General features: G+C 46.1%; 1 protein-coding gene across 14 annotated transcripts in view; it reads right to left on the reverse strand.

Annotated features, from left to right (window-relative positions):
• ANKRD6 (ankyrin repeat domain 6) overlaps positions 1–25,558 on the reverse strand; it is a 99,642-nt gene that overhangs the window by 8,239 nt on the left and 65,845 nt on the right. For 5 of the 14 annotated variants that reach the window (XM_038176092.2, XM_038176093.2, XM_072036188.1 and 2 more), the window contains 9 exons: positions 21,871–22,143; positions 14,584–14,682; positions 6,546–6,644; positions 5,938–6,036; positions 3,474–3,572; positions 2,436–2,534; positions 868–966; positions 576–653; positions 172–276 (listed from right to left, as the gene is read on the reverse strand). In XM_038176092.2, coding sequence (XP_038032020.1) covers positions 172–276; positions 576–653; positions 868–966; positions 2,436–2,534; positions 3,474–3,572; positions 5,938–6,036; positions 6,546–6,644; positions 14,584–14,682; positions 21,871–21,990 — 897 coding nt within the window. In that variant the 5' untranslated portion in view covers positions 21,991–22,143. Of the gene's footprint in view, positions 1–171; positions 277–575; positions 654–867; positions 967–2,435; positions 2,535–3,473; positions 3,573–5,937; positions 6,037–6,545; positions 6,645–7,045; positions 7,170–11,836; positions 12,177–14,583; positions 14,683–21,870; positions 22,144–22,476; positions 22,620–23,277; positions 23,386–24,200; positions 24,716–25,225; positions 25,542–25,558 lie in introns of those variants that run through there. The other 9 variants (XM_027454889.3, XM_027454888.3, XM_038176094.2 and 6 more) reach the window with 8 other exon arrangements.

Consider the following 25,558-nt stretch of genomic DNA (forward strand, 5'->3'; position numbering starts at 1 on the left):
GCACACCCGGGTGGGCACCCAGCAGCAGAACACACCCGGCCTCCCCTGGCTGGCCCATGCAGGGAGCTGCTGCTGTCAGCCCCAGGTGTGATCCAGGCAGATTGAGCCCCAGTGGCTTTTGTTCAGGCTCCCTCTGTGGCAGCAGGAGGAGTTGGTAACGCCAGGCTGTACCTTGCTCTGTACCACCTCATCCCGTGGCACCGACTGAGCTCGCCTCTCCTCCTTCAGCCTCTCCCTCTTCTTCCTCAGGCTTCTGCCGCGATTGAAGCGTGAGACCTGGAGGCAGAGGGCACTGTTACTCAGGGATGCCATGCTCCTTCCCCATACAGAAGCCGAGAAATAAAGCAGACATAGCTTTCACCTCTCCTAACAGGCAATACAGAAAGGAGAGAACACCCCCAGATGCTGAAGGGCCAAGCAGAGCAGGTATTTAAGCAACACCCAGCAGAAATGTAGGCACCTTTCATGGCAGAAGGCTAAGACTACGGCGTTGTGGCCCCTTGGGGATAACCAGTCTCAGCCCCACCTGTGTCAGGGCCAGAGTTTGCTGCCAACAGAAGACATTTGCAACATACCTGGGATGCTTTAGTGAGCAGAAGCGCAACCTCGGGGTTGTTGTGCTGTCTGGCAACCTCTAGAGGGGTCTGACCTGCCTGAGAGGAAAAAGACAACAGCATTTCCTTCAGAACACTGGAAATGGAGGATTTCTCCCCCGGAGGTTAGTACGTGCCCCGTGCAAAAGAGCAAAGTGAGTAACTGCTTCCATGTACCTGATTTAATTCAACACCAAATATTTTCTGCCCACACTGGAGCGTCAGAGAGCCTGCACGACCACAAACTCCCAGAGGAGCTCCACGTCCTACTTACGTTGTTGACAACTGCCGTATCGGCCCCGGCCTCCAGCAGCAGCTTCACCACCTTCCTATGATTCAGGGCAGCAGCCACGTGGAGCGCCGTGTCTCCCGCCTGCAAGGCACAAAGCAGAAAGCAGCCGTGTAAAATGCGGCCTCGGGTCTCGCCCGGCAGAAATCTCAGCTTCTTGTGGGGTGCTGAGAGGCCAGAAGACCTGTGCTTAAAATGCTGCAACAACCCAGCTTCAGTGAGGCTCGCTCCACAAAAACGCAGAGCCGGGCAGAAGGGGACAGGAGGGGCAAAGAGCTACTCCGGCCTCGTTTTGAGGAATGCAAACAAGGTGCTGGTGAGGGGCTTTGATTAAATGAAGTGACACACGGCACAGCTGGAGGCAGCCCAGCTCCCCTCCAGCCAGCGGATACAACACCTGAGGGCAGGATGGGTTTGCCCGCTGCAAGGTTTTCTTTGCTGCACCTCTGACTCCTTGGTGTGCAGGTGGTCGTGTATCGCGTTACTCAGAAATTATCTGATAATTAGCAGCAGTGAGACGGTCAGTTTTCTCTTCATGAGATTCCCCAGGAGAAAAAAAAAAAAAAAAAAAAAAAAAAAACAACCAACAAAACAGCTTCTGGAATAAAGCCAGGAGGTGGTATGGGTCCAGCACTCAAACACGGCCTGGCCCTTGTTCCTGGGTACTGAGGTGAAGACTGCTGGGATCGGGTTCAGGGGCTGGTCACGGAGCCAGCAGCTCTCCGAGGGACACTGCACCCATATATAATGCCCTCCTGGCCCCTTTGCCCTGCAAAAAAAAGGCACATTTCTTTTTGTCTACGTAAAATTCTAGAGGCACGTCCCCTCTAGGCCAGTGGAAATCTTACTGTTTGCTACTTGGATGAGGCGTGTCCACTACTAAAACCATGAGATGTGCAAATATGGAGCACCTTTGGGTAGTACTGGGGAAAAAAAAGAGGGAAAGTGGTGCCCCCCTGTGCAAAAAGATGTTTTACTGCACTAAATCCATTCCACACAATTAGGCTGTGCTACAGGTACAGCAAGCAATCTCTTCCCTATATAACAACCATGATGATTAATCCTAGGTTAAACTGATCATTGCTTTGAATTTAAAGCATATTTTTTCCTATTTTTCTGTATTTTTATTCCCACTACTGCAAAATGCAGGATTCCAGAGAAATTTGCACTTCTGCAGCATATGAGCATGAGTGAGCCCTGCATCACAGTGCCCCTGTGATATCGTTACCACCCAGTGATGGAGGAGAAAACAGGCCCCAAAAAATGACCAAGCCTCTCTCCCAGACCCATTGCTCTCTCCCCAGACCCCTTTGTGCACCAACACAGCTTTGCAGCGCCTCATAAATAGGAAATGTTTTAAAGAAAAGATGCAAATGTGATGGGAAAATAATAAACCACTGATATGCCATGGCTTTAAAGCTACCCTGGGAAGCCGAGGCACTTGGCAGCACAGTGAGCCACACAGGGAAGTGGGGTTGCTGGGTGGGAACCTCTCTTTCCAACGAGAAAATCGTGTGAGGGGCGCAGAGTCGCAATGAGGTTCATGCACTGACCTGGTTCTTTTCATGGACAGAACAGAAAGCACTGAGCAGCACCCTAACGATGGGCAAGTGATTATAACGAGCAGCCACATGCAGACAGGTATCTCCTGCCTGCAAACAGAAACAAAGCTCTGAGCATGTCATTGCAGTAGGGAAGCTTGCACTCGTCATGGTGTTCAAGGATGCAATAATCCTGTTAAACCAAAAAGAGCAGCAAACGTCACACCCCCCACCCCCGCCAACCAGCAATGCTGTCTTCCCTTTGGTACAAAGCTGAGCGATAGCTGGGGTAGGGAAGGGAGGGGGCACCAATTCTTCAACCACTGATGGAAAACGACGTGATTAAAAAGCCCTGCACTCACATTTTCGCATTACATCTGTCCTCCTGCCCCCAAAAACCAGTGTGATTTGGAAAGTCACACATGCTGAAGAACAGATGAGGAGTGGGGCCTGAGCTGAGCTCCCAGGAGGGGCAGCACAGGGGCAGCTGGGGCTGAGCTGGGAGCAGAGCCCCACGTTTCCATTTCTGCGTGCTTCTGCCCCGGGGTTATTCAGCAGGATAAAGACATCTGGCTTCCACTTGTAGGTTTGGTTTGTTTTGGTTTTTGCCTTTGTCACGCCAGATCCATTACAAAACAGGAGGAAAGCTGTGAAGTCACCTTGAATCTACCTCACGGGAGGAAGCAGCACGCAGTATGCACGATCTGGCTGTGAGGGCAGGCCTGAAGGCTTTCACCGTGCTGGCATAAAACCCCTGTAAGATTCCCACCTTCTTGAAACAGGAGCCCCACTGCAGAATTACACGACACTACATGCTTCTGACCCCAAAAGGCTCCTTCCAGCCCCACTCAGGAGCCGGGTGCAAGCAACGCCTCACCCAGCCCTACTGCAAGCATTCCTCTATGCAACATGAACAACCATTTGTTAAGTGTTTGGTTTTGAATTTTTGACAAAAATCACGGTTTAAAACCTGAGTACTTCCACGAGTTAAAGCAGTATGGCTACAACAGAGGCACACGAAAATGAACACGTGTCCTTTTCCAAACTCACATTGTTTTTGAGGTCTGCTCGGGATCCTCCAAGTAACAAAACACGAGTGCTCTGGGAATGGCTGTTCTGGCAAGCCAGGTGCAGAGGGGTGTTACCTGCCTTAGAGAAACACAGGAAAACACAAAAGTCGTATTCAGAAGTTGGACAGGAGCTTTACAAAACCAAACCTCGCAGGTCTCCCCACAAGAAGATCCACCCAGGGCTGGGAAACTTGCTTCTTCCCAACATGAAGTTTTGTACTGGAAGAAATAAAATAATTAAAAAAAAAAAAAAAGACTTTGCCTGCGTATTGCTTTTTTAACCCTGTGAAGCATTTTGCTGGTCTGACAAGTTTTTCTGACAGCATTTGGCTTTTGCTGGCCTGAAAATGTTTCGGGTTTTGAAAATAAACTGGGAATAAACTGTGTATTCAGGGTGATTGCTGGGCAGGAGGAATACGGGTACCCAGGTGCCTTCCCCACATGTTGTCCCATTCCTCAAATGCCACCTGTCTTGCCTTTAAAATCCCTGGTGTCCTGTGTGGCCTCTGCATTTCATTTGTTACAGAAACTGTCTTCAGTTGCATTGCTCTTTTAAATCCTGTGCTCAGGATGCCGTGCTGCAAGAAGTGTGTATGCACAAGTGTCCCCCAGGCAGTCCAAGGAGAAATTAACCAGGAGGTACAGCAAAAACACACCCAAATCCTCCCGTCCTCTGCTGCTTGGCAGGATCTGACAAATCCAGCAGCCCGTTCCTGTCCCCCTAACAAGGCAGTGAGAGCCGTTCAGCCAAAGCCTCAAGATGCCCAGGCATAAGCCACGGGACTGCAAGGTGCTCCTGCACACAGCTCTTAGTCCTGGCTGCCAGGAAAGCTGTCAGAAAAAGTATGCCTTGTCATCAGTATCACTGCAAGTTGAGAGACCAGGAAACCATTTTGGGATTAAGCAGAATTAAGCTCTTCATTTTTTCTTGAAAGCAGAAAGGGTCAAAGTGCAAGCACGCACCAGTTCCCTTGTTTTTCAGCAGCTCCTGAGAAAAGGCCCCGTCCATTAAAAAGCATCAAATGATCAAATGCAAAGGGAGAGGACTGCACAGGTAAGACATCAAAGGATCAGCACAGAAGGAGCTCAGGCAGTACTCCGGTCATTTCTCAGATGCTAACACTGCTAAGCCATTCTGTGCGTGTGCTTTTTAGGAGAGGATGTCTCCAAACAGCTGACAGATGCTGTATTACAAGCTAAATTTTCTAACACCCTAAGGCATCCGAGCATGCAGGATAACACGACTTGCCTCTTAAGCACATACATTTGTACATAGATACACATATATAGAGACAAGCACATCCAGGGACAGCAGTTACATGGTTCAGCAGCCTATAAAGTCAGGTACTATCGTCTGTTAGGTGTAAGCATGGGAAGTGGTCTCAAGTACCTTTGGAGCAAATCGAGATGAACAACACAGGAAAAAAAATGGAAGTTGGAACAATATAAAAGAAGGAGTACACATAAAATAATATCAAAGATGATGTAACGACATACCACAAGTGACCACAATTGTACAAATATATGCATACACACACATGGAAAGACAGAGAACCGTGCCAAGGCAATGCTGAGGCTTTCTTATTCAAATATTTCACCACACCTCCCTTTTCGCCTTTCTTCCCTGGCACTTTTTGTTGTAATTTACCAAAATATCATGTCATTTGCTTGAAAAAAAGCTCAGAGATCCCATAAAAACATCCCAAAACCCTTTGTTACCTGTAACAAAGGACATGGTGCTACCCATGCAACCTGACCAACCCACTGGCACTGTGGGCCCTAACTCAGCTCATACCATGGGCTGCTACTGCTATTTCCTTCACCTTTGAATTAGTGAACCGAAGACAAGTCTCCCACAAATATCACAGTTAGTGTGGAATTAAAATGCCTTGCTCTGTTATTCTTTCCTCTGACGTGCTCTCAAGATATTATAAATACCAAAAGAAGGGTAATCCAGGTTCATTACAAGCTTTTGGTAAGAGCCTACACTTATGTATCAGGAAGAGCTTTCTCACAAAAGATACACAACTACTTTTTCCCTCCGAGGCTTACATTCATTTGGCTGTTCATTTTCTGAAAATGGATTCTGAATGCCACATTCCAATTAATACAACTCATATTCATTTTAAACCACACCAATCACCACAAATACACTCCATATAAATTAGAGCACTGTGGGGATTTCCACAGGACTTGCAGTGTTCCTCTGCTCTAACTGATGTATCAAAGTGCAATTGAGTTCCTCCAGCATCATCTGTCAAAATAAGAATTTCCTCATGCCTGTGGCGGGACCATCCAAGCATAACAGATGCAAAAGAAGAGCAAAAATGTCCCATGAGGAGCTGGTCTCCAACCTCCCGAGAAATGCCATGACCAAAAGTCTCCAGCGATGAGAATCAGCCACCTTACACTAGAAATTAAAGCTCCTTCTGTATGTGTCTCACCTTGTTCTTGGCAAGCACGTTAGCTCCTGCCTTAACGAGCACTTTGGCAGACTGACTGAATCCATGCCAACAAGCTTCATGAAGAGCGGTATTCCCGTCCTGAAGAGCACACACACAAGAGGAGAAGTTTAGTGCACTGGGTCCTCACACCGAGTAATGTTACATTCAGACTGCAGCAGCTGCATGTGTCACCTGGTCACTTGAGAAATAAATCTTCTTTCCTTTCCTGCTAGCTAATTTTCTATTTATTTTTAGCAGATGCAGATATATCCCAGACTAAAACTTAAAGTAACTTCCATAAACACCTTAGGTACATCTTCCTTTCTATTCTTCCTATCTTCAACGTCCTGCTGCCTTCACCTTCCACTTCTTCCCCACTTACCCTTGCAAGCAGAGTATAGCCCAAAAGCTTTTGTTGGGAACATGGACTTATCTTTATTTACAAACTAGATTTACAGCCTGGGATTCTCAGCTTCTGGGATAATCGAGGGAAACTGTGTAGTGTCTTGGGTAGGGCATAGTATGGTTGTTATTTCTCCGTCAATGAGATCTTAATATTACTGGTTGGCAAAGCTGCCACCCCACAGGGCTTTGCTTTTGCCTGTTACCTTGTCTTGTCTGTCCAAAGCACAACCTTCTTGAATGAGAGTTGCAATGACATCGGTGTTCCCTACAACAGCAGCCCGGTGCAATGCTGTCTGATCGCCCTGTGAAAAGAAGCACATCTTTAATCCGTATTGTTGCCACCCAATTTTGACTTAATACAAACACAGTCAACACACACACACACAGCACACACACAGGCTGCATCTTCAACACGTGCTGTTTAAATCCAAGCTGCCTTTGAAAACAGTCCCCATAAACAACTATCATTAAAGTTTCCAAGATTAATGAAGTTAAAAAGCATCAGAGACCTATAAAACAATTATTTTCCGAAGTTTTCAACTCATCACAATTCCATACACAGCACTGAAGTCTTCTAAAAATACGGCAGTATTACAAGGCAGGGAATCTAACACATTTGGCACTATGTACCTAATAACCAACAATATCTCTAAAGGCAATTACAGGCTGTCATAATTCATCACAATGATCCTCCACTACTTACACTAACAGGATGAGGCTCTCCCATTTGGGCTCTGACTGCTCCATCAGCCCTGCTTAGGATAAGGAGCATGAGATGAGATTGGTGTCTTCAGCACCTCTGATGGATTTACCAATTAGTGCTAAGAGTGGAGGCAATTTTATGATGAGGATCACAACTGCAAGATATTCAGCTTATTTCATTCAAACAACTGAGTGATCTTAAGGTCCAAATGACTTTCCCTTCTCATGGACCTGCCACATTGCAGCAACAAGCAAGTTTCTTATATCCATTTATTTCTTTTATGGCTAAGTTTCCAAAAGAAACGATGCTGATGCATCTCACCTGACCACCCATCTATCTCCCCTCTAACTGTTGAACTTATTTGCTGAGCTAGAGAGGCCAAGATCTCTCACCCTGCTCTGCCCATCTGGGCTATCGACATTATTTTTATGTGCATTTTTGTGAGATGGTGAGGAAAGGGGGGAAATTGGAGGATTTATGCAGCAGCACGTAGGGATGTAAGACACCGATCAATGGGAAACCAAGCTGCAGCGTCTCCTGTGCTCCCCCGACAACCTGTCGTGTTTCTTCTTTGAAGCTGCTTTGAACCTGCAGTGCTGAAGCACAGCCTGGGAGCGCAGGCACAAAGACTAGCTTCAAAGCTGCACACAGCCTTTTTTTGGGGATGAATAAACAGCAGAGTGGGAGCCCAATCTGCTTCTGTTTATCTAGACAATGTCCACCAAAAATACACAAAGGAGAGATGCAGTGTACCCTGCAGAAGAAAAAAAATAATAATAAAAAATAATAATAAAAAATTAAAATTAAAAAAAAAATGAATAAAATAAAGGCTTGCAGGAAGCTAGTCCTAAAAAGATATAAAGATTTGTAGTAGAGAAATTTTATCATCCGGTATTACCTGATATTAAATACTAAAACTAAAGGGATTTCCATATTTTCTATCCCACAGCCTACAATTACTTAAATAACTGGATAATTTGAATAATCTGTTCTCAAAGGCAATTAGCAGCTGACTTAAAAATTGCTCTCAGTGGGGCTCTTTTATGCTAATGACAGCACAACAGTTATCAATCCACAGGGGCAAAATGAGCATTGCCAACCCCAACCTCGCAGTAACCCCTGCAATGCTAACTCCCAACATCAGCAAATCATTAAATTGGCTTATTTTCATAAAGCTGACTTAAAAAACTACACTGAGGTGTGTTTTTTTTTTTTCTTTTGCTATTTGTATTTCATCTGTAGAAGTGCCATATGCTTACATTTCTTCTTGCCCTACTAAGACTCCCACTGTATTTGACGAGAGTTAAAACAAACACAAGAATAGTCCCAGGAACCTGGATTTTTAGAAAAACGTGAACTATGGCAAAACTGACAGCACTGCAAGGTCCCTGAAGTTGTGTATTTATTCTACATTGAAAGATAACCAAAATGTTATGGAAATCTTCCAAAATATACCATCTCACATGTGCAAGTGTCAGATAGCTTCCAGTAACTATTCCTGCACAGGAATCTGCTCTCTAACAAGCCAGGGCAGAACTTAACACCCTACTGCAGAGCAACGGGTAATGTGAACGGTGCAAAGGCCATCTCACCTCCCGACCACAACCTGGAATGTAATCCATCAACTTATCCTGCCAACCTGTAGTTGCTACCCCAGCAAAACTCCAGAGGACATTACAACCAGGAGGAAAACAAGATGACACCTGCCGTGGGGACGGACGGAGCTTTGACAATGAGTAGCTGCTTACTGCTTCTTTGCAGGCTGGAAAATTGATTGTGGAGATAAGACTGGGGGCAGAAATGGATTGTATGGGATTTAGTTTGTAATTAAGGATCCCCTCGCTGAGTACACCTGAAGTCAAGGCTGCCGTTGTCATTCACCCAGCCTCACGACAGTAATTGCAGTGAGGTCAAAGGACATTCAGCTTTGGGGGGTTTGCGGATATGGCAGCTACTTCTGACAGGATCTTAGTTAAATTCAAACCAAACACATCTGAAAGCACCTCCCTGCTGCAGGAGCAGGTCTCCCTCAGGGCCTGCTGCGCCCAGAGCAGCCCAGCCCGGGCCTGGGCAGCTCCTCCTGAAGATGTGGGGTGGCACCGGGAGCCATGCCCAGGTTTGCTCCCGGGCAATATTCTGGTCCTCAGGCAGCCTCCTGAGCAGGTCAATGAATGGACGAGGTCCTGACCTTGTTCACATACCAGGGAGTGTCAAAGTACATCTCTGGTCCTGCCTTGCTGGGCTGAGGCACCTCCCAGGGAAGAGCAGGAAGATCCTGATTTTCTGGTGATGGTCCCTACAACCCCAGCCCTCAGGGCAGGGTTTGGTGGGCCATTCCCTCACACCTCAGCACACACGTTGGCTGCACACCACAGAAACTGAGCCCAGAGCCCACGATTCCCTCTGTGCTGTGAGCTACTGAGCAGCCCAGGCACATCACATAACCCAGCTATAAGTAATATGAAGGGCATCACAATATTGTTAACCCATCTGCCCTGCCCACTAGTAGAGGAGCAAACCAGGAACTTGCCTTTATGGAGCCACGTATAACAGATGAGCTATATTTCTTTCAGAGTGTGCATTTTCACACAGTGCAATCACTGACTCATGCATCTTTTTATTAATTGCTAAAATAACTGCCTCTGAAAGCGTTCATCAGAGTTCTGCCTTCAGCAAAGCATTAAGGGACCAGTCTAGAGAGTCGGAAAAAAAATCCACCTGAAAGTGCACATTAACTGCCCAGACTATTATGCTGGGCACAATTTATGATCCTATTTGTAAGTGATTTACGCCTTAGGAACAGACTGCAAACCAGGAACAATGAAGAGCGATAACTCCGGTGTCACACAAATGTGACCTTGACAGAAACAACAGAAGCGAGCTTGCCTAAATGCAGACGTGGGCCCGAAGCCAAAAGGACGCTCAGGTGCTTAAGAGAGACCTGGTAGAAGTAAGGCAGCTAAGCCTACAGCAGTGCCTCTCAAATCCCCTGTGTTAGCTGCTGCCTAGCCCTGAAAGTAACTAAGACAGGGGCATTTCCACCCAAACACTGAGGACATCTCAGCTTGTCCTGCACCACAAGGCACCAGCGCTGTAATGGAACCCAAGATGGGACCCAAGAGGAACCCGAGGTGTCCCTCACACCGAGCAGTGCCACAGCCCACTGTGTAGGTGTCTGCCCTCCACCTCCCAGCATGCTTGCTGGAACAAGTGCCACACAGACCCCACAAGGCCCACCACCCCACAAGGCCCACCACCCCACAAGGCCCACCACGGTTAGCATCCCCTTGGGCAGAGTATAAGGGACTGGACATCCCGAGTGCTCTACATACAGCAGAGCTATTGCATAAAAAGGCCCAGGTAGGTTTCCAGAGCCTAAAACCGTGCTCCTGACAGAGCTTAAATGCCTGCTTTCAGCAGAGAGCTGCAGGCCATGAACCCTGAAGAAAGGCACATACCTAAATCCCGACCTTCTCCACAGATTTTAGCATTACTCTTTCTTTTATCATTTTTGTGCTGGCAAGGCAAGGTGGCGTTTGCTCAGCATCCTGGTGCTTGTGATTACTTTCCAGGCACCTCAAGTTTCTTCATTTGCTGACTAACTTAAAGCAGTGAATGCAACCACTGGGACCAGACACCTGTCTATTTCGTACCTGAAGTTCACTCCAAGGACAAGAAAATAACACGATCAAGAGTTTCGGGTACCTCTTAGTACTTCTCACAGCCATCCTGCCACTGTCACGGTACAGGACTATCACAGAGGTATTGGAGTCTCTAATCCCAAAGACTCTAACCCCCAAATTTAATGAGATCTAGTTTACACTGGCTTGTAATACATGTTACTTTTTCCCTTCTATGTTTTAAAAGATATTATAACCACTGTAATTTGTTTTCCTACACACTCCTCTTCTCCAGAGCCTCCATCAGTTCCATGGTCTCATTTAAAGCCCCTTCCAGTGTCATGCTTTGCCTCCTCACTGTCTTTTCATGTTTGCAGAAATTGCCAAACTGTTTTGATACAGAACTGCATCAAAATCAACAGCAAAAATTCATGCCTTCACTCCCTGATACAAAGAGCTGGATAGCATTTGCGAAGTCTCATACTTTGAAATCAAATCACTGAATGCATAGTATAAAGTTCTCGAAAAACATTCAAAAGTGAAAATATAATCAAGTGTAAAATACTCCGAAGAACATCTAAGCGTATTTGAATATTCTGAAGCCTTTGTACACAAAGGCAACTGGATGTGCCCTAGTGCTTCTCAGTGCCAGTGTCCTCCTCCTTTGCTGAAGAAAGTCATTCGTCACAAATACACAGTGAGCAGAATTTCACTCTGAACAATAAATGATGATGCATGGCCAGCAGAAGTGATCAAGGCGTGAAAAAATAAACATGAATGAAAGAAATTACAGCTTAAATGACGCTAAACGAGACTTAAATGGGAGCATAAGAATAAGCCACTTTGCATATTTACATTCAACTAGCAATGATTTTGACCTCTGGATTATTGTTCCATTTGAAATTAATTTTCTGCTTCTTAAGGTGGAACTTCCAGAAGAGAAATTTCAGGGCCTTTTCAGGGTTTTAAAGTTTATGTTTTTTTTTCCCCTGTTAGATTTGCAGAAAGCGCATACAGGGCAGGAAACTATGCGGAGCACCCAGCACAAAGCTCGCCATGCAGTCATGCACCTCCAAGAGCTGTCATGCCAGGCTGCCAGTCCAAGAGTTTGCAGCATGCAGCCATGGGAGAAGAGAAGCTCAAGGCAGGATCGACGCACAAGATTTCTAACCTCCTTCTCTCTCTCTGATCTTCTAGGTTCCTTTCTAGCCTTTCTCTTCTGGTTTTTCTTATCTTTCTCTTCCTTGATTTCCTTCACCGGGACAACTTTCTCCTTGACTATTTCTGAGGTGTGTGCTGTATGAATACTCATTGACCAGTCAGAGATTGCATTGGGATCCCAGTAAGAGTTTTCAGGATTGCCAGGGAGGAGGAAAGAATTAGCTCCCGGGGTTGCGTACTCTACAGAGCTGGACTCCACCGGTTGAAATTCATAATAATCCCACTCCAGGCCACTGGAGGTCATTCTTCAACTAATTCTCACGGCTCTTGCCGTGTTCTAAAGAATATATCTGTAGAACATGAAGTTAGTGTTTGAATCTCTCCAAAACATTTAGCGGTTTTTAAGTTTCTGCTTATCATGTTAGCAGATGAAGAGTTAGTATTGCATTTATTAGCTACAGTCAACTCCAAAATAAAATGTTGATTTCTTTTGTTATTAAAAAAAAATAATAAAATATGCGTATTTTTTAGAACCTGAAGACTTCTTTCTGTTATCATAATTCTGCAGACAAAAATCAAGTAATTTAATTTTCAATAAAATACGATACTCCCCACTCTCATGAGCAATTTAATCTCTGAACCTAAATCAGTATTCCTGAAATGAAATGCAATGATGTTAATCAACACTTGATGCTAAAGTGCCTTCACTGCCAAATAAGCACAGGGTAAGAGTGACTGAAGGCATAATCAATAGATTGCAATTAAAAAAGAATATGAACATTTCTGTATGGCATAAATAAAGTGTAAAAATGAATTATACAAGGAGAAAACATAAATAGAGAACCTTCTTGATGACCTATGCAAAAGGAAAGCAGAAATATTTTAGTTAATACCTTTCACAAGCAAAAATCCTCACGTGGAGTTTAGCCTTCCACCTACTCCTTCGAGTCAAATCCAGACCCACCCTCTGAGTCTCAGCAATTCCTGAGGTTCTCCTTAGCCCAAACCAGATGACTAGCACTAAATACAGAGCCAAAATCAAACTGTGCTTTTAAGAAATAGCATCTGTAAATCAAGCATGCACCTGTTCTGTTCAGGTCAGTCACCACATTAAGAAGAGGTATCCAGTTGTTGTGAACAAAGCCCCAGAGAAGCTTGCCAGGCAAGTGAAATAAGGCCTTTTATGAGCTGGATATTTCTGCAGTGCAAGACTCCTCGCTAAATCAAAATACTGCTAAACACCGACCTACTCTTCTTCCATTATGGCAAATGAATCACGTTTACACATAAGTAGTCTAGATTTTAGGACTGGAGGATTGAAAAAAAAAAAAAAAAAGACACTCAAAAAGCAGCTTTCACAGAAACCCAATTTGAGCAAATCAGTGGAAGCTCTTGCAGTCTTACTTGCAATTCTCGGGAACACTGACTGTACTTGTAAAGTGCCTGCAATTTTGTCTTAAATATCTGATGAATCATTTCTGCTTTTATGCATTTTTGCATTTATGTCTAAAAACATATTCAGGATATATCTGATTAAACTGATATTGCCATTACACTTGCAAATCTGCTCCTTTTTACAGAAGGGCAAAGCGAAAGCATAAAGAGTGCAAGAAGGAAATTTTCCTCCTAGAAAAACAAGTTCCCCAGTAGAAAGTCGGCTGCACTAATACCACAGTTTTACAGGCGTGCACTTGCCTGACTGCTTGCACCTCATGGGGATGCAGCTGCTCATGTGGAGAAGAAAACCAGTTTTCCAGTTTCTACAGATATTTAAGATCCTTTGCATGCAAACAAATGCCTAAATGGCTTTTCAAAAGGCACCTAGACATCTTCTTTGTCCTTATAATAGTCATACGGGTGCCTCTACTAGCAACCTTTGGGCCTCCAGGTCCCATAAGAATCTTACTTATTAGAGAGGGAAACGAAGCAACCATTCCTCAAATTTGTGCCAGTGTGACATCAGAAGTTAGCAACGAACTGAAGGGAAGTCATAACTATTCAACTGCTGTTGCACATTTCAGCCTGCGTTTTTGTTCATCAGAGTGAGGTAGCTAAAACTGTTACCTGTCATTCCAACGTGCCTTAAAGCCTGATGCAAGATTAGAAATTTTTATGGAAAGTCAGAAAGTTAATGGAAAACGAGGAAGTTCCAACAACCTACACAGCTGACCGAATGAAAACAAGCTACCATTTACTAACCTCGAAGCTGTTTGCATTGTGCTGATGCTTACCACCCAACAGCCTGACAGATGCGACCTCCCCGCATCAACCACGGCAGCCAACGGGATCACTTCTTGGTAATTCCCCACTGCAGTTGCCCGATATGCTGTGCCATGCACCTACACAAAAGCATCTGCCACTTCAGGCAAAACGGATCACATCCTCCACCTGAGGTCCTCCAGCGGGTTCTTGCCCAGTGTAACGAGCTCTAATTTACTTTCTGTACCCAACGGCAGCCAACGGCTCTCATTGCTACCCACACCAGCCCTGCACAATCACAGCTCGCACAAAGCTCCGCAGCTGGAGCGTAAGGACTGAGCAACTCGTCGAGAAACACCACGTTTTACTTTGTCTCTCATGCAAATTTGGCGTCTCCAAATTAGAGGCTGCATCTCCAAATTAGAAAAAAACGGAGACAGATTTTGCTTTCTTTTAATCCTGCATCAAAGAAGAGAAGACCTATGCTTATTTGCAAATTACTGATGGCACAAAAGCCCTTTTCCCTCCACCCCAAACAGGGAAGCTGTATCTACTTACATCATCCTGAATATCCAGGTCACAACCTGCTTTCAACAAAATCTGGACAACATGGAGGTGACCCTTGTGGGCAGCAAGATGCAGGGGGGTCCGGCCATGCTATGAATGAGAAGAAAATAAAAAATAATTTAAGGTGAGTTTTTACATGTAATAGTTTACCAGAATTATATCCTTTTCCTCCTTCTTCTGTATATACCTCTCTCTTTGAAGTCTGCAGTAGCAGCAGTTGACATACTTTAGTGTACAAAAGGCTTTCCCTTATTTTGTATATGCATAAAACTCCTCCTCCCCGTTCTGCAACATTTCAGTTTATCCTGATGGTAATCTACAAAGGGGATATTCTACCTATGTAAGGATCATCCTTACAAACTCGGAGCCAGTTTTGTGTCCATGCCTGGAGAGAATCCATGACCTTTTTATTTCTGTCCCTCTGGAGCACAGATTTGTCAGCCACTTCCAACCCTCCTTGGTAAAACAAAGTAAAAACTTGGTAAAACAGGCAAAATCAAATATTGTGTTGGGTAGCATTTTTGCAAGAGACACAAGAACTTCTGGACTGTTTTGTTCAACAAGTGCTATCCTCTTAAAATCAGTGGAAGATTTGTAAGTCTCTCCAGGTGACGATGTGTATGACAACCAACCTCATTTTGCCAAAGATCTGTCAGGTGTTTTTAGACAACACTTGTAAACATTACCGAGCTCTAGCCCATATAAAAACAGAATATAAAATATTCACAAGAAAATCAATCTATAGTGTAATCAAGATCAATTATTAATGAGCAGAGGGACAGAAATGCTTTAATTAGAGAGATGGATAAATGATGTATGGTTTTAGAAGAAAAAACGGATTGAAATTTGACAGTAAAATCAAATTACTAGAAAAAGTAAAACACCAACAAATGTCTTACAAAAATCTAAGTGAAATGACGTGGGGAAAACAATATTTACATATAACTGCACTCCATTTGATCATCCCGTGGCACAATTTACAGTGAAGCATTTCAGAAAAAGGGAAATAGGCTGCTTCTCCTATAAGGGGCACAAGAATCTACGTTAAAAAGAGGCTCAAAGAGTGAAGAGGTTGGACAACAGAGGAAAAGTAGAGCAAGTGATTCCCTGAAAATCTAACCCATATAACCTCAAAAAGAAAACTCACAAGGGGAGGGCCAAGAATTAACTTCTGCTCTAAGAAGCATGTGTATATACATATATATGTATACACACACACATGTGCCTCCCCAATATAGACCTCAAAGCATCGCCTTATGAACTGTTAGACAGGAACAAACCTAAAAATGTTGATTGAAAATTGTATTTAATCACAAAGAAGAAAACAGGGTTCCTGTCATTTTTAAGACGTCAAATTGTCTTCACAGTTTCTCCCCCAGGCATTTTCTGAGATGATTTTCTGAGTGTCACACTACTCTTCAGCTCTATGTCTATTTCTTCATCACTGCTGCTCCCAGCAATTCCCATCCCTTCCTGGCTGGTGAAGTCTTGGGAATTCAGCCTCTTCAGAACAAAGAAGGTGTGGGAAGGGCTTGCTTCATGCTGTCCCCACCAGCCTCTCCGTGCCAGCTGAGTGGCTGCACTGGTCCATCGGTGGCAGCCGTGGAGCAAAGGGCTGCCCCGGCCCCGCAGAGCACAGCCTCCTGGAGGACAGCCAGGGCTCAGTTTCAGGTAACTCAGTGGCAGGAGGCATAAAAGTCTCCAGGCAACGTGAGAAAGAGAAAACGAACCTGAGGGAAGGCTGACAAATCATTCCCGGCTCCGAACAATACACGTGGATTATGGAAATGTGCTCCAGCACGTCCAGGCTTATGGGTTCTGAGCTTCTGCATTACCTAACTGCGATAAATAAATCACCTAATCGGCGTGTCTCACTTCCCAGCAGGCTGCTAGCGTATCACAAAACCAACTTGTTGTTATCTGTACACGGAGCAAGAAAAAAAAAACAAGAACAGAAACAAACCCAGGCTGAAGGCAGCTCGTGTGCTGTGAAACGAGAGCGCTGCCAACCTCATGGATATATTCCAGCAGGGAAATTTTCTGATAAGATAACCATCTCTAACTCCTGGAAAAAAAAAAAACAAACCACCGAGGTGCAGCCAAAGGTCCTTTGTTAAAAATACACTCTGGAAGAAGAGTATGTGTTTATTTTTAATACGAGGAATGTGTTTTCCTCACCCAGCACACCTCATGTAGACAGGCACCCCATAACAAGTGCATGGCAATGGGGAAATCCTCCCGGAGGCAGGCATCCAAGCCACGTGCTTCACAAGGAAAAGGTGCAAGCCACTCCAGATCCAGCTCTCACCGGGCACGCCACCCTCACCTGTCCATGCAGTGCCTCAGGGCACATACAAACACTGGCCATCTCCCAGTTAATCGTAACGCTGCGAGAACCGACGAGGCCAGGTTTTCTTTTCCTTCCCGGTAACATCAGAACAAGAGGAGAGAGAGGCAGGACTTGTACAGGGCTCCTCCGGTGCAGGCAGTGCAAGCAGTGGAAGGATCACCGACTTTAAGGTTTGTGGGCATTTCCAAACATCGGCTGTAATGGTTTTGAGGTTATCACAGGCAGCAATAGAAACACAAATGAGAGGCTCCTACAACTCAGATTAATGAACCAATAAAGCAGTCACTCACATAAAAAGGATGCAATTTGGGCGTTCGTTCAAATGCGAATAATTGCTTCAGCAGGCCACAAATCGCACAAATCCCCCCCCGTGTCACTGGCTTATTAAAAATAAACGGGATCTCTTGTGCTAAAGCTGCCACCTCCAAGAGCCGTGACACAGAGCTCTGGCTGTGGGGCGTCTCAGGCTGCAGCCCAGCACAGTAAACATCCAGATGAATTTCAGCAGGATTTTTTTTATTATTAATATTTGTATTTAACCTGTATTCTAACTTCCAAACGCTGACAGGCAACTGTCAATACGTACAGTTTAAAAGCAGAATTTTTGTGGAGGAGCTGCTCCAGGCGTGCACTCTGCCACCAAGTGCACACAGGCAGGCTTTGCACCACGACCTGCAGGATCTTCCCTCGTCTTCATTATATTTGTGGATGCTTTTCCACAAGCACATCCAGTTTTCCACCCCACCCCAGCGTCGTGCTGCACGAGCACTGCTGATTATTCATCCACTCTGCATTTGTGCAAAAACATGCCTGGCCACATTTTATGGAAAGCCTGAAAATGCGAACAGCCTTGTCCCATTCTTCACACCGATGATTTGTTATGCTCTTCCCCATGAATAAGCTGAAAGTCAGCAGAAAGCTTCCCATTGGCCTCAGCAGGCACTGAGCAAGTCCCTCAATGTCTGCTATTTCCCTTTTGTTTGTTTTCATTTATCGCTTAAAACAGCCACTTAAGACAATAAGGAGTTCTTCAAGCTGAAGTAGCACAGAAATGTGAAAGCACCAAAACAGATTTCTTTTTTTTTTTTTTCACTTGGGAAGAAAATATTTGTTTTCAAGAACTCTGCATCCTCTCAAGTTGAAACCTCGATGACGAGTCGACGAGTACCCCGGCACTGCGACGTGCTGCCAGATGGCAGGGGCACGGCACGACTAGTCCAAAGCCCAAATCGAAGAAACAAACGGATAAACAAACAGAACTGCTGAATCAAAACAGCAGCACTCACATTTTTCCCCAAACGCTCATCCTTTCCTGGCAGAATTCAATTTTAGAGCTATGTTCTGAACGCTGCGCTCTGCAGCAAAGCTGTGTTCTGCTTTCCTTTGAAAAAAAAATCCATAAAACCCAACGCAAACGGCATTAAAACTGCCTGTACCACGTTATTACTTCCTATGGCAATCTTCTTCATGCTTAGCAGACCAGTGGCACACCCCCACCTGATACCCAGCTTTTTTGGGCAGCATTAATTCTGTGCCCCAGTGAAACCCACCACCAAGTAACGCGCTGGTTTGGTGAGCTCTAACACAGGCTCAGAGCTGGATTTTCATCTCCAGGCGTGAAGCAAGCCCACAGCAAGGGCTGCAGTTCCTGGCATGCTACAGTTCAAGGCCGGGAGGTGAAATGAAGCTGTAACCCCCCTCCTCTGGCACCATGCTGGGGACAAGGTCGAGAGAACAGCTGGTCTTATCCGATGCATCACTGCCTCCCTTTCCCCTCTGCCCCTTCTGGTGGTCCTCAGCCCTCCCCCTGCCCTATCTCAGCTCACAACATAAAAAGGAAAATAACCTGGGATAAGGAAAATGACATTCTGGGAGGACAGCAAGACAGAGCAGCTCAGCAGAAGTCCCAGCACTTACATTTCAAAGACGAAGCTGTCAACAAGTTTACTGAAAGAAAGCTCTCCTACAAAAGCACTGAAAGATGGGACAAGCTTTATAGATTGGAAGAATAGACTTAATCATAGCAGGATCTGTTCTTAATCTTCCAGTTTTGGCAGCACATCCACCAAAATACCTCCTAAAGGAACCTGCGTGTTGGAATCCCACCCGTCTCTCGCTGATCCTGGTGTCAGGGAAGATGCTGAAACACACACTTCAATGCTGACTTCATCTGGAAATGAGGGCTGGACTTGCTCTTCGTGCTGTCAGAGTGAACCAAATCCATCCTAGAGGGAACTCGGGCACCATTTTGCAGCTGGATTACTGTTTACTGAAGCAGCGATTAACCAGATCGCATGACTTTCCAAATTTAAGATAAAATTAGAACCGGACGAGCTTGCCAGCTATCCAGCATTTAATAGTCCTTGGTTTGTTATGGAAAACGGGCTTCATTTTCCTTAAGCCACGCTCAATTAACCTGGTTGGAATAAAGCACAGCGTATAGGTCTAGACCTCAGTCCCTTCAAGCTGGGGCTCAGCGTGGTGTTGTTCCACAAGGACTGGTCTGCGCTCACAGATGCATATCAGAAACTCATTTCAAGTCTAAAGTGGTGAGGGAACATTTTCTCCAAACAACTTTGCTTTGGCATGTCTTTTTGCAACAGAGCTCTGATAGAAGTCAGGGGGAATTTTGGCTGAGAGGTACAAAAGTCATTTTTTTCTTTGGACCAAACCCCTAGAATTTAAAATTAATTTGACAGAACAAACAGAAGATTGCAAATAAAAGCAGAAGATACACGAGTAAAAGAGAACTAAGGCATGTGAATAAATTTATAAATTTATGTTTAGGCTTCATTTTGCAATTAATTTTATCTTGGAGAGGGAAGAAGGCACTTCATCTGAGAGCTTAATCAATAATTCCTTGCTTTGACAAGCGTGCCATCTAATTTCCAACCTAACACGAGCAACCTGTAATTTAAAAGTAGTTATTCTGGGGGTCTGCTCCACTTACTGAAAGAGCACAGAAGAACCTGGCTGCTCTGATGGCTGAAAAATCCCCTAAAATTTCCAGTTTAAATATATTTGAGGTGAATTTACACATGCTTGCTCTTCTGCCAGCCTCGTCCTGGACTCTGAATGGCTCTTTCTCCTCCCAGCCTCTGTGTCACTGGATCAGCAAGCCAAGCTCTTCCAAGGTATGCATGTTCACAAAGCCTTTCACAGGCAAATACGCACGTTTTCTCCCTGTGCAGTTGGCTGGCTCTGGCTGGCTGGGTGAGAGCCAGCTGCAGAATAGATGCTCGGCAGACCTGCGTGGGACATTTCTGAGCCTGAAGTGATGGGCTGGGATGAGGGCAGCACTTTGGTGTCAAGCCTTTTGATTTACGCTGAGCTCTCCTCTACCTGGCTCACTACGTGGGTGGGATAAGTGCCTGAGTGCCACCCAAACACCCCCCGAATGTAAGAGCAAGAAACAAGAAGCCACTTACATTGTGCAGGAAATAATTTTTTTCCAACTCTTGCAAATCTGCATTGATCAAATGAACCTGATTTTCTGATTGAAAATTGCATTTACACCACATTTTATGGTTCAGTGTGGAAGCTGGATTCAAAATTACTTTAATGCACAAATTTATACAAAGTACGCGGCACCCTTTCAGTACTTGGTATATTTTCAGGTAGGTCCCTCAATAACCTCAAAGCTCAGTATCTTAAAAAACAGCCAAACAAAAACCATCACACAAAACAAGAAAAAAACCCTACCGTTCAAACATATTTAATTATTTCTACTACTGACCACCTCCAATAGCTGTTGATCAGCTACAGAGATGCATGGACAACAGAGCCACCCAGGTATCTTTATGGGACCATTCACATTTTTTTATCTGTGTATATCATCTACCAGCAAAACACCGCTTAGTTTTGGCGTGCAAAACTCACTAAAATTGGCTGCCCTTGGATCACTCCACCTTTCAAAATAAATGCTGTCCACAGCCCAAACACCACAAAGGAATTGCAACCGACTGTCATGGACAGATAAGAACAGAAAAAATAGATGACTTATCTGATGGACTCACATTTGCTTTCTGTCTGTGAATATTTGCTCCCATACATACAGGGTTCAAAACCAATATGGAAATAGAAATAGGATGAGGTAGGATAGAAAACAGTAGCTTGTCAAAACAGGACAGCCCAGACTTTATATTGCAGCTCTAAAGATCTAACTTACCTAATTCTGTTTAGGGCTTCTTGCTGAGTGTACAGTCTCTGCAACAGCCACTTCTGCCTCATCTTTTATTTGCTAATATTATTTATATTGTTATTACTATTATATTACTATTTATAATATTATTGAGAGAGAGCAGTAGGTGAGTCTCAGTTTGGGCTTTTAAAATCTAAGCAGAAACCCTTTGATACTGACTCTGCCTCCAAGGTAGAGGACCACAGTTTGCAAACCCCAAGCCTGGAACTGAATGGGGGCTGCACAGCAGGAATCAGTGCAGATGTCAGATACAAGCGAGGCCGCTGTACCGACAGCCTTTGATGGCAAGAAATGCTTTCTGCATCCCTTTATCCTACCACAACAGGTGGCACTCCCCCAGCCCCTCAGCCAGAAGGACCAGTGCTCTGGAGCAGCTTCCCCTGCCAGTGATGAATTGCTCCATCCATCATTCTGCACATTGTCCCAAAGTCAATGCAGGTTTTGAAAAACGTCGCAGCCCCTCCGTCAGCACAGCACGTTTTGAAAGACTCAGCGTGCACCACAGCTGTGCATGCGTGTGCGGGAAGCGTCTAACTACACGACATGCACTATTTTGTAAATTTACACGAGCTAGTAAGCCTAAACTCCAAGGAAATCCCAACACTGTAATCCACCGCTAACCTCAATTACATTCAGAATTGCCAAGCTGCAAGGGCATTTTCACAGACAATGGTTTAGGAGTTATGTTAGTTCCCAGGGATTTTGTAAAGCGTTTTTCTCTTGTTACCTTGGTAACTGCTACCTTGGCACCCTTGTTGATAAGCTGCACCACATTATCCACTTGGCCTTTGTACGCAGCTATGAGAAGCCGTTCTGAAAGCACAGCGACCACATCCTGCTGGCTCATGAATTAGGAGAGAAAGGTTTTCAAGGCAAGCAGTGCGCAGGTTTCTTCAGTCCAAAAACAAAGGCTTCAGGTCCGTTCAAGCAGCATGCACGGAGGTGAGAAAGGACCCCAGCTCCCTGGTAGGCGACGCTGTTCCTATGCCATCTTCTGGACCTGTGGATCAGAAAACAACACTGCCATCAGCGACGTGTCAGAGACTGGAGCACTGCAGCAGCTCCTCCCCGAGTGCTCATCTGCTCATTGGTTTGGGAGAGGGGTCACACACCAACAGCAAAACAACCCTCTGAGCCTCCTGGAAAGGATCACTGCAAGGCAGAGGGAGTGCACGCAGAAGCACATTCTCAGTGCCCCCTCCTTCCCCTAACGTGGGACAAAAATCCCTAAACTTTCTGAAAGCACGACTCCTTTTTGTATTTGTGTGGCCCCCTGTCATTCTGTCTTTCTCCCTCTCCCAGACTTTAGGTTAGCTGAGCACGAGTTACCTACCTCGCCTGCTCACAGCACCATTTCGGCCAAGGGAACGAGGATACCGTGCGGTTATGGGCTGGGGATAGAAATACACAAATCTGCACTGGCAGGCCCGAGAGCAGCCAGCAATTAAAGGCAGCTGACTGCTCCCTCACTGGTACAAAATGCTTCACAGCCTCCTCTGAGCCACCCCAAGGACACCTGTGGGAGGGATCTCAACCTGCGACGGGGAAACACTGATCTTTTTTGCTGTCATCGAGAAATTGTGTTCCCGTGGAGGTGCTGGCGTTGTGGCACGCCGGCCCTGGGGACAGTTCAGATTTAGCACTCCTCATGCAAACCGGGCGAGTGGCCGTGAGCGAGGCCTTCTTCCCTGGCTGCAACAACCTGTCCAGTGCACCAGCAGAGCTGAGAAGTGATGCTCCCCGAAAATTTAGCCACATGGAGCTTCAGGATCCTCCCAGTCTGGGAGGATTGCAGCTTTACCTTTACTTCTGTAGTATTTCACACCTTGGTATTTGAGTGTTTCAGCAGAGCAAAAACGTTTTCCAGATGGCAGGTGTGTGTGCACAGATCTTTCTCTCAAAATATCACTGCACTGCTCTTTATCAGCTCATCGCATTACAGACTTCACTTCATTTGAGGGTAAGAGGTACAAGGACAAGATGATGTGGAGATGTGCAGTACAGGGTCTTTCACACCTCTGTTCTCCTTTTGGATCCATCCCAAAGCAGCAATAATGACAAGCTAGCGCTCCTGCCTGGCTTGGCTGGCCCCCTGAATGGATTTGGTCGCCTCCCCCATAATCCCACCACTCACAGCATGGACGTTTGGCTTCCAGTTTCAGCAGGGAGAGCCTCGCCAGGGCAGAAGGCTCAATTTCCATCCTCATGCTAGGAAGACAAATTTTTGGCCAACAGCTCACCCCTGTTAAAACCACGTGGGTTAATTTGTGGATGATAGCAGCAGAATTAGCCCGCACTCCTATAACAATCTGTATTACCGAATCTTGATGAGACCTGTATGAGCATTAATTCCTATAACACCCTTTGAGGTGAGCATTGTGCTCACAAACATTACACCCATTTTAGAAAAAGTGCTCTTCTTAGAAAAGTTGCTGTTTTCTCCAACGTTAATAGAAAAGTTATGTCAAAGCCAGGAAACAACTCCAGATAATTGCCCCTTGATGTGCAAGGACGAGCATGAGGTTATGCAGTCTCCAGGGCAAGGACTCAGGTCAGCTTTTCTTTACCGTGTTAGGTGCCAGCATGCCTGTAGCAACATGGAAATAGCCACACGTTTATTCAGCAAATGGACGTGGTTTGGACACCCTGGTGACACGGGAAGGATGGAAGGGAAGAAGAAAGCCCTCGTGCCTGCCTGTGCCGTGGTGGCTTCTGAATGACCCGTGCTTGTCCCCACCCTCACACCCAGCCTGGCCGCTCGGACGCCAGGCACCAGGTTGCTCTTCCCACCCCTTGCCTTAAAAACAACCAAACCAGTACCATCGCTGACACCGACAGGTTCTTAGCATTCACTGCAGACGGCTCAATGCTAACATTTTCCTGACCCGCTGACATTTCTGCTCAGATTTCTGATGCTCGTTACCTCCTACCCGCACCGCCAGCAATCCCAAAGCTAGGCTAACACCCAGACGACTTGCGACCGCGCAAAGTTCAGTGCTGCCAGGAAAGGGTCACGTCCACAGGCACGCAAAGGCAGGTGCTGGAAACTGTACTCACTTCCCAGTTCGATTTTTCTCTCTCTTGCTCCTTCCCGATCGCTGCCGTGAATTCTCTCCCGGAGGCGATCAGCCTGTCGTGCCCTGCGGGTCCGGAGGGGCTGCCTGGGAGAGCTCTGCTCCGTGATGTATTCTGCCTCCGTGCCTCTTCCACCGATCAGACCACACATAAAAGCATATTAAGGAATCGATTCAGCTACCAGTCCGACACGGATTCCCATCATGTTGCTTGAGCCTCCTGCAGCCGTGGGTCTCCTTTGCAGCAGGGCAGCCGCCTTACAAGCCACGTCCCCGATCCTGGCTGGTTCACAGACGGATATTCATGCAGCAGCTCACGTTCCCGACTCCGGCTGCTTTGCATTTCCTCAGCTGCATGCACTTTCGATTCTTTGCAACTCAGGAAAGCGTGGCTGGTCAGGACAGGAAGCCCAGACAACCCAGAGAGCAACTTTCCCTTTCTCCTGAGCTGCTGAGGAAAGGGGATGGGTGACGGTGGCAGCGGGAGGGGGATGACTTTCTCTCTCCTGACCCGTGACCCTCTCCCCGTGCAGGGTTTAACTCTCCACATGCCTCCGACACACAGAGCATCTCTTCTCGAATGCATCTGCCCAGGCAGCACCAGGCAGAAGGTAACAGATGCCCGCGTACTGCCAACAAAAGCTTGGCTGCCCTTTCACACCCAGACAGTGCAAAATGAAGCGACAGCGCGCTCACAGGCGCCGCACCACGTCCCTGCTGCCAGCGCCTAATGCCCAGGATTAAATCCCTCATTATCACCCCAAATCACTGCTGCTTGTGCCGAGCGGCAGCCCACGGTCTTTGCCGTGCCAGGGATGCCAGCTGCCCTCCTGCCCCCCGGCCTCTTGGGAAGCACAGAGCACAGGGACACTCAGACTTCCTGCCAAGGAACTGAGGAAGGGAAAAAAAAAAAAAAGGAAAAAAAAAAGAAAAAAAAGGATTTTGTTTTAAGGTATTTTAAAATAAGCTGCCCTCGCTGTGCTTCTTTGTTGAGGATCAGATGCTTACCTGGGGCAGGTAGGAGAAGCAGAGCCTGTCCCCTGTGGGGACACCAGCCAGGTGCGATGCCCACGGCGATGCCACCCGACAGCACCATGGTCCCTGCTCAGCGGGGCGCGACGGAGGACGCCAGGGCTGACATGGCAGATCAGTATTGCAGACCCACAGCGATGAGGCAACGTCTCCGGAGAGCGGGCTCCGGCCGTGTGTCCCCAGATCTCAGCGGCTCGATGAGTCAGGCGGCGCTACGGACGCTCCAGGAAACGTGTGGCTGCGAGCTGCACAACGCCAGGCTGCTCGGTGGTGGGGGCGTAAAGCTCCAGCATCCCTCATCTGTGAGGC

The sequence above is a fragment of the Anas platyrhynchos genome, chromosome 3 (genome assembly GCF_047663525.1).
Source record: "Anas platyrhynchos isolate ZD024472 breed Pekin duck chromosome 3, IASCAAS_PekinDuck_T2T, whole genome shotgun sequence".
NCBI classification, from domain to species: Eukaryota; Metazoa; Chordata; class Aves; order Anseriformes; family Anatidae; genus Anas; species Anas platyrhynchos.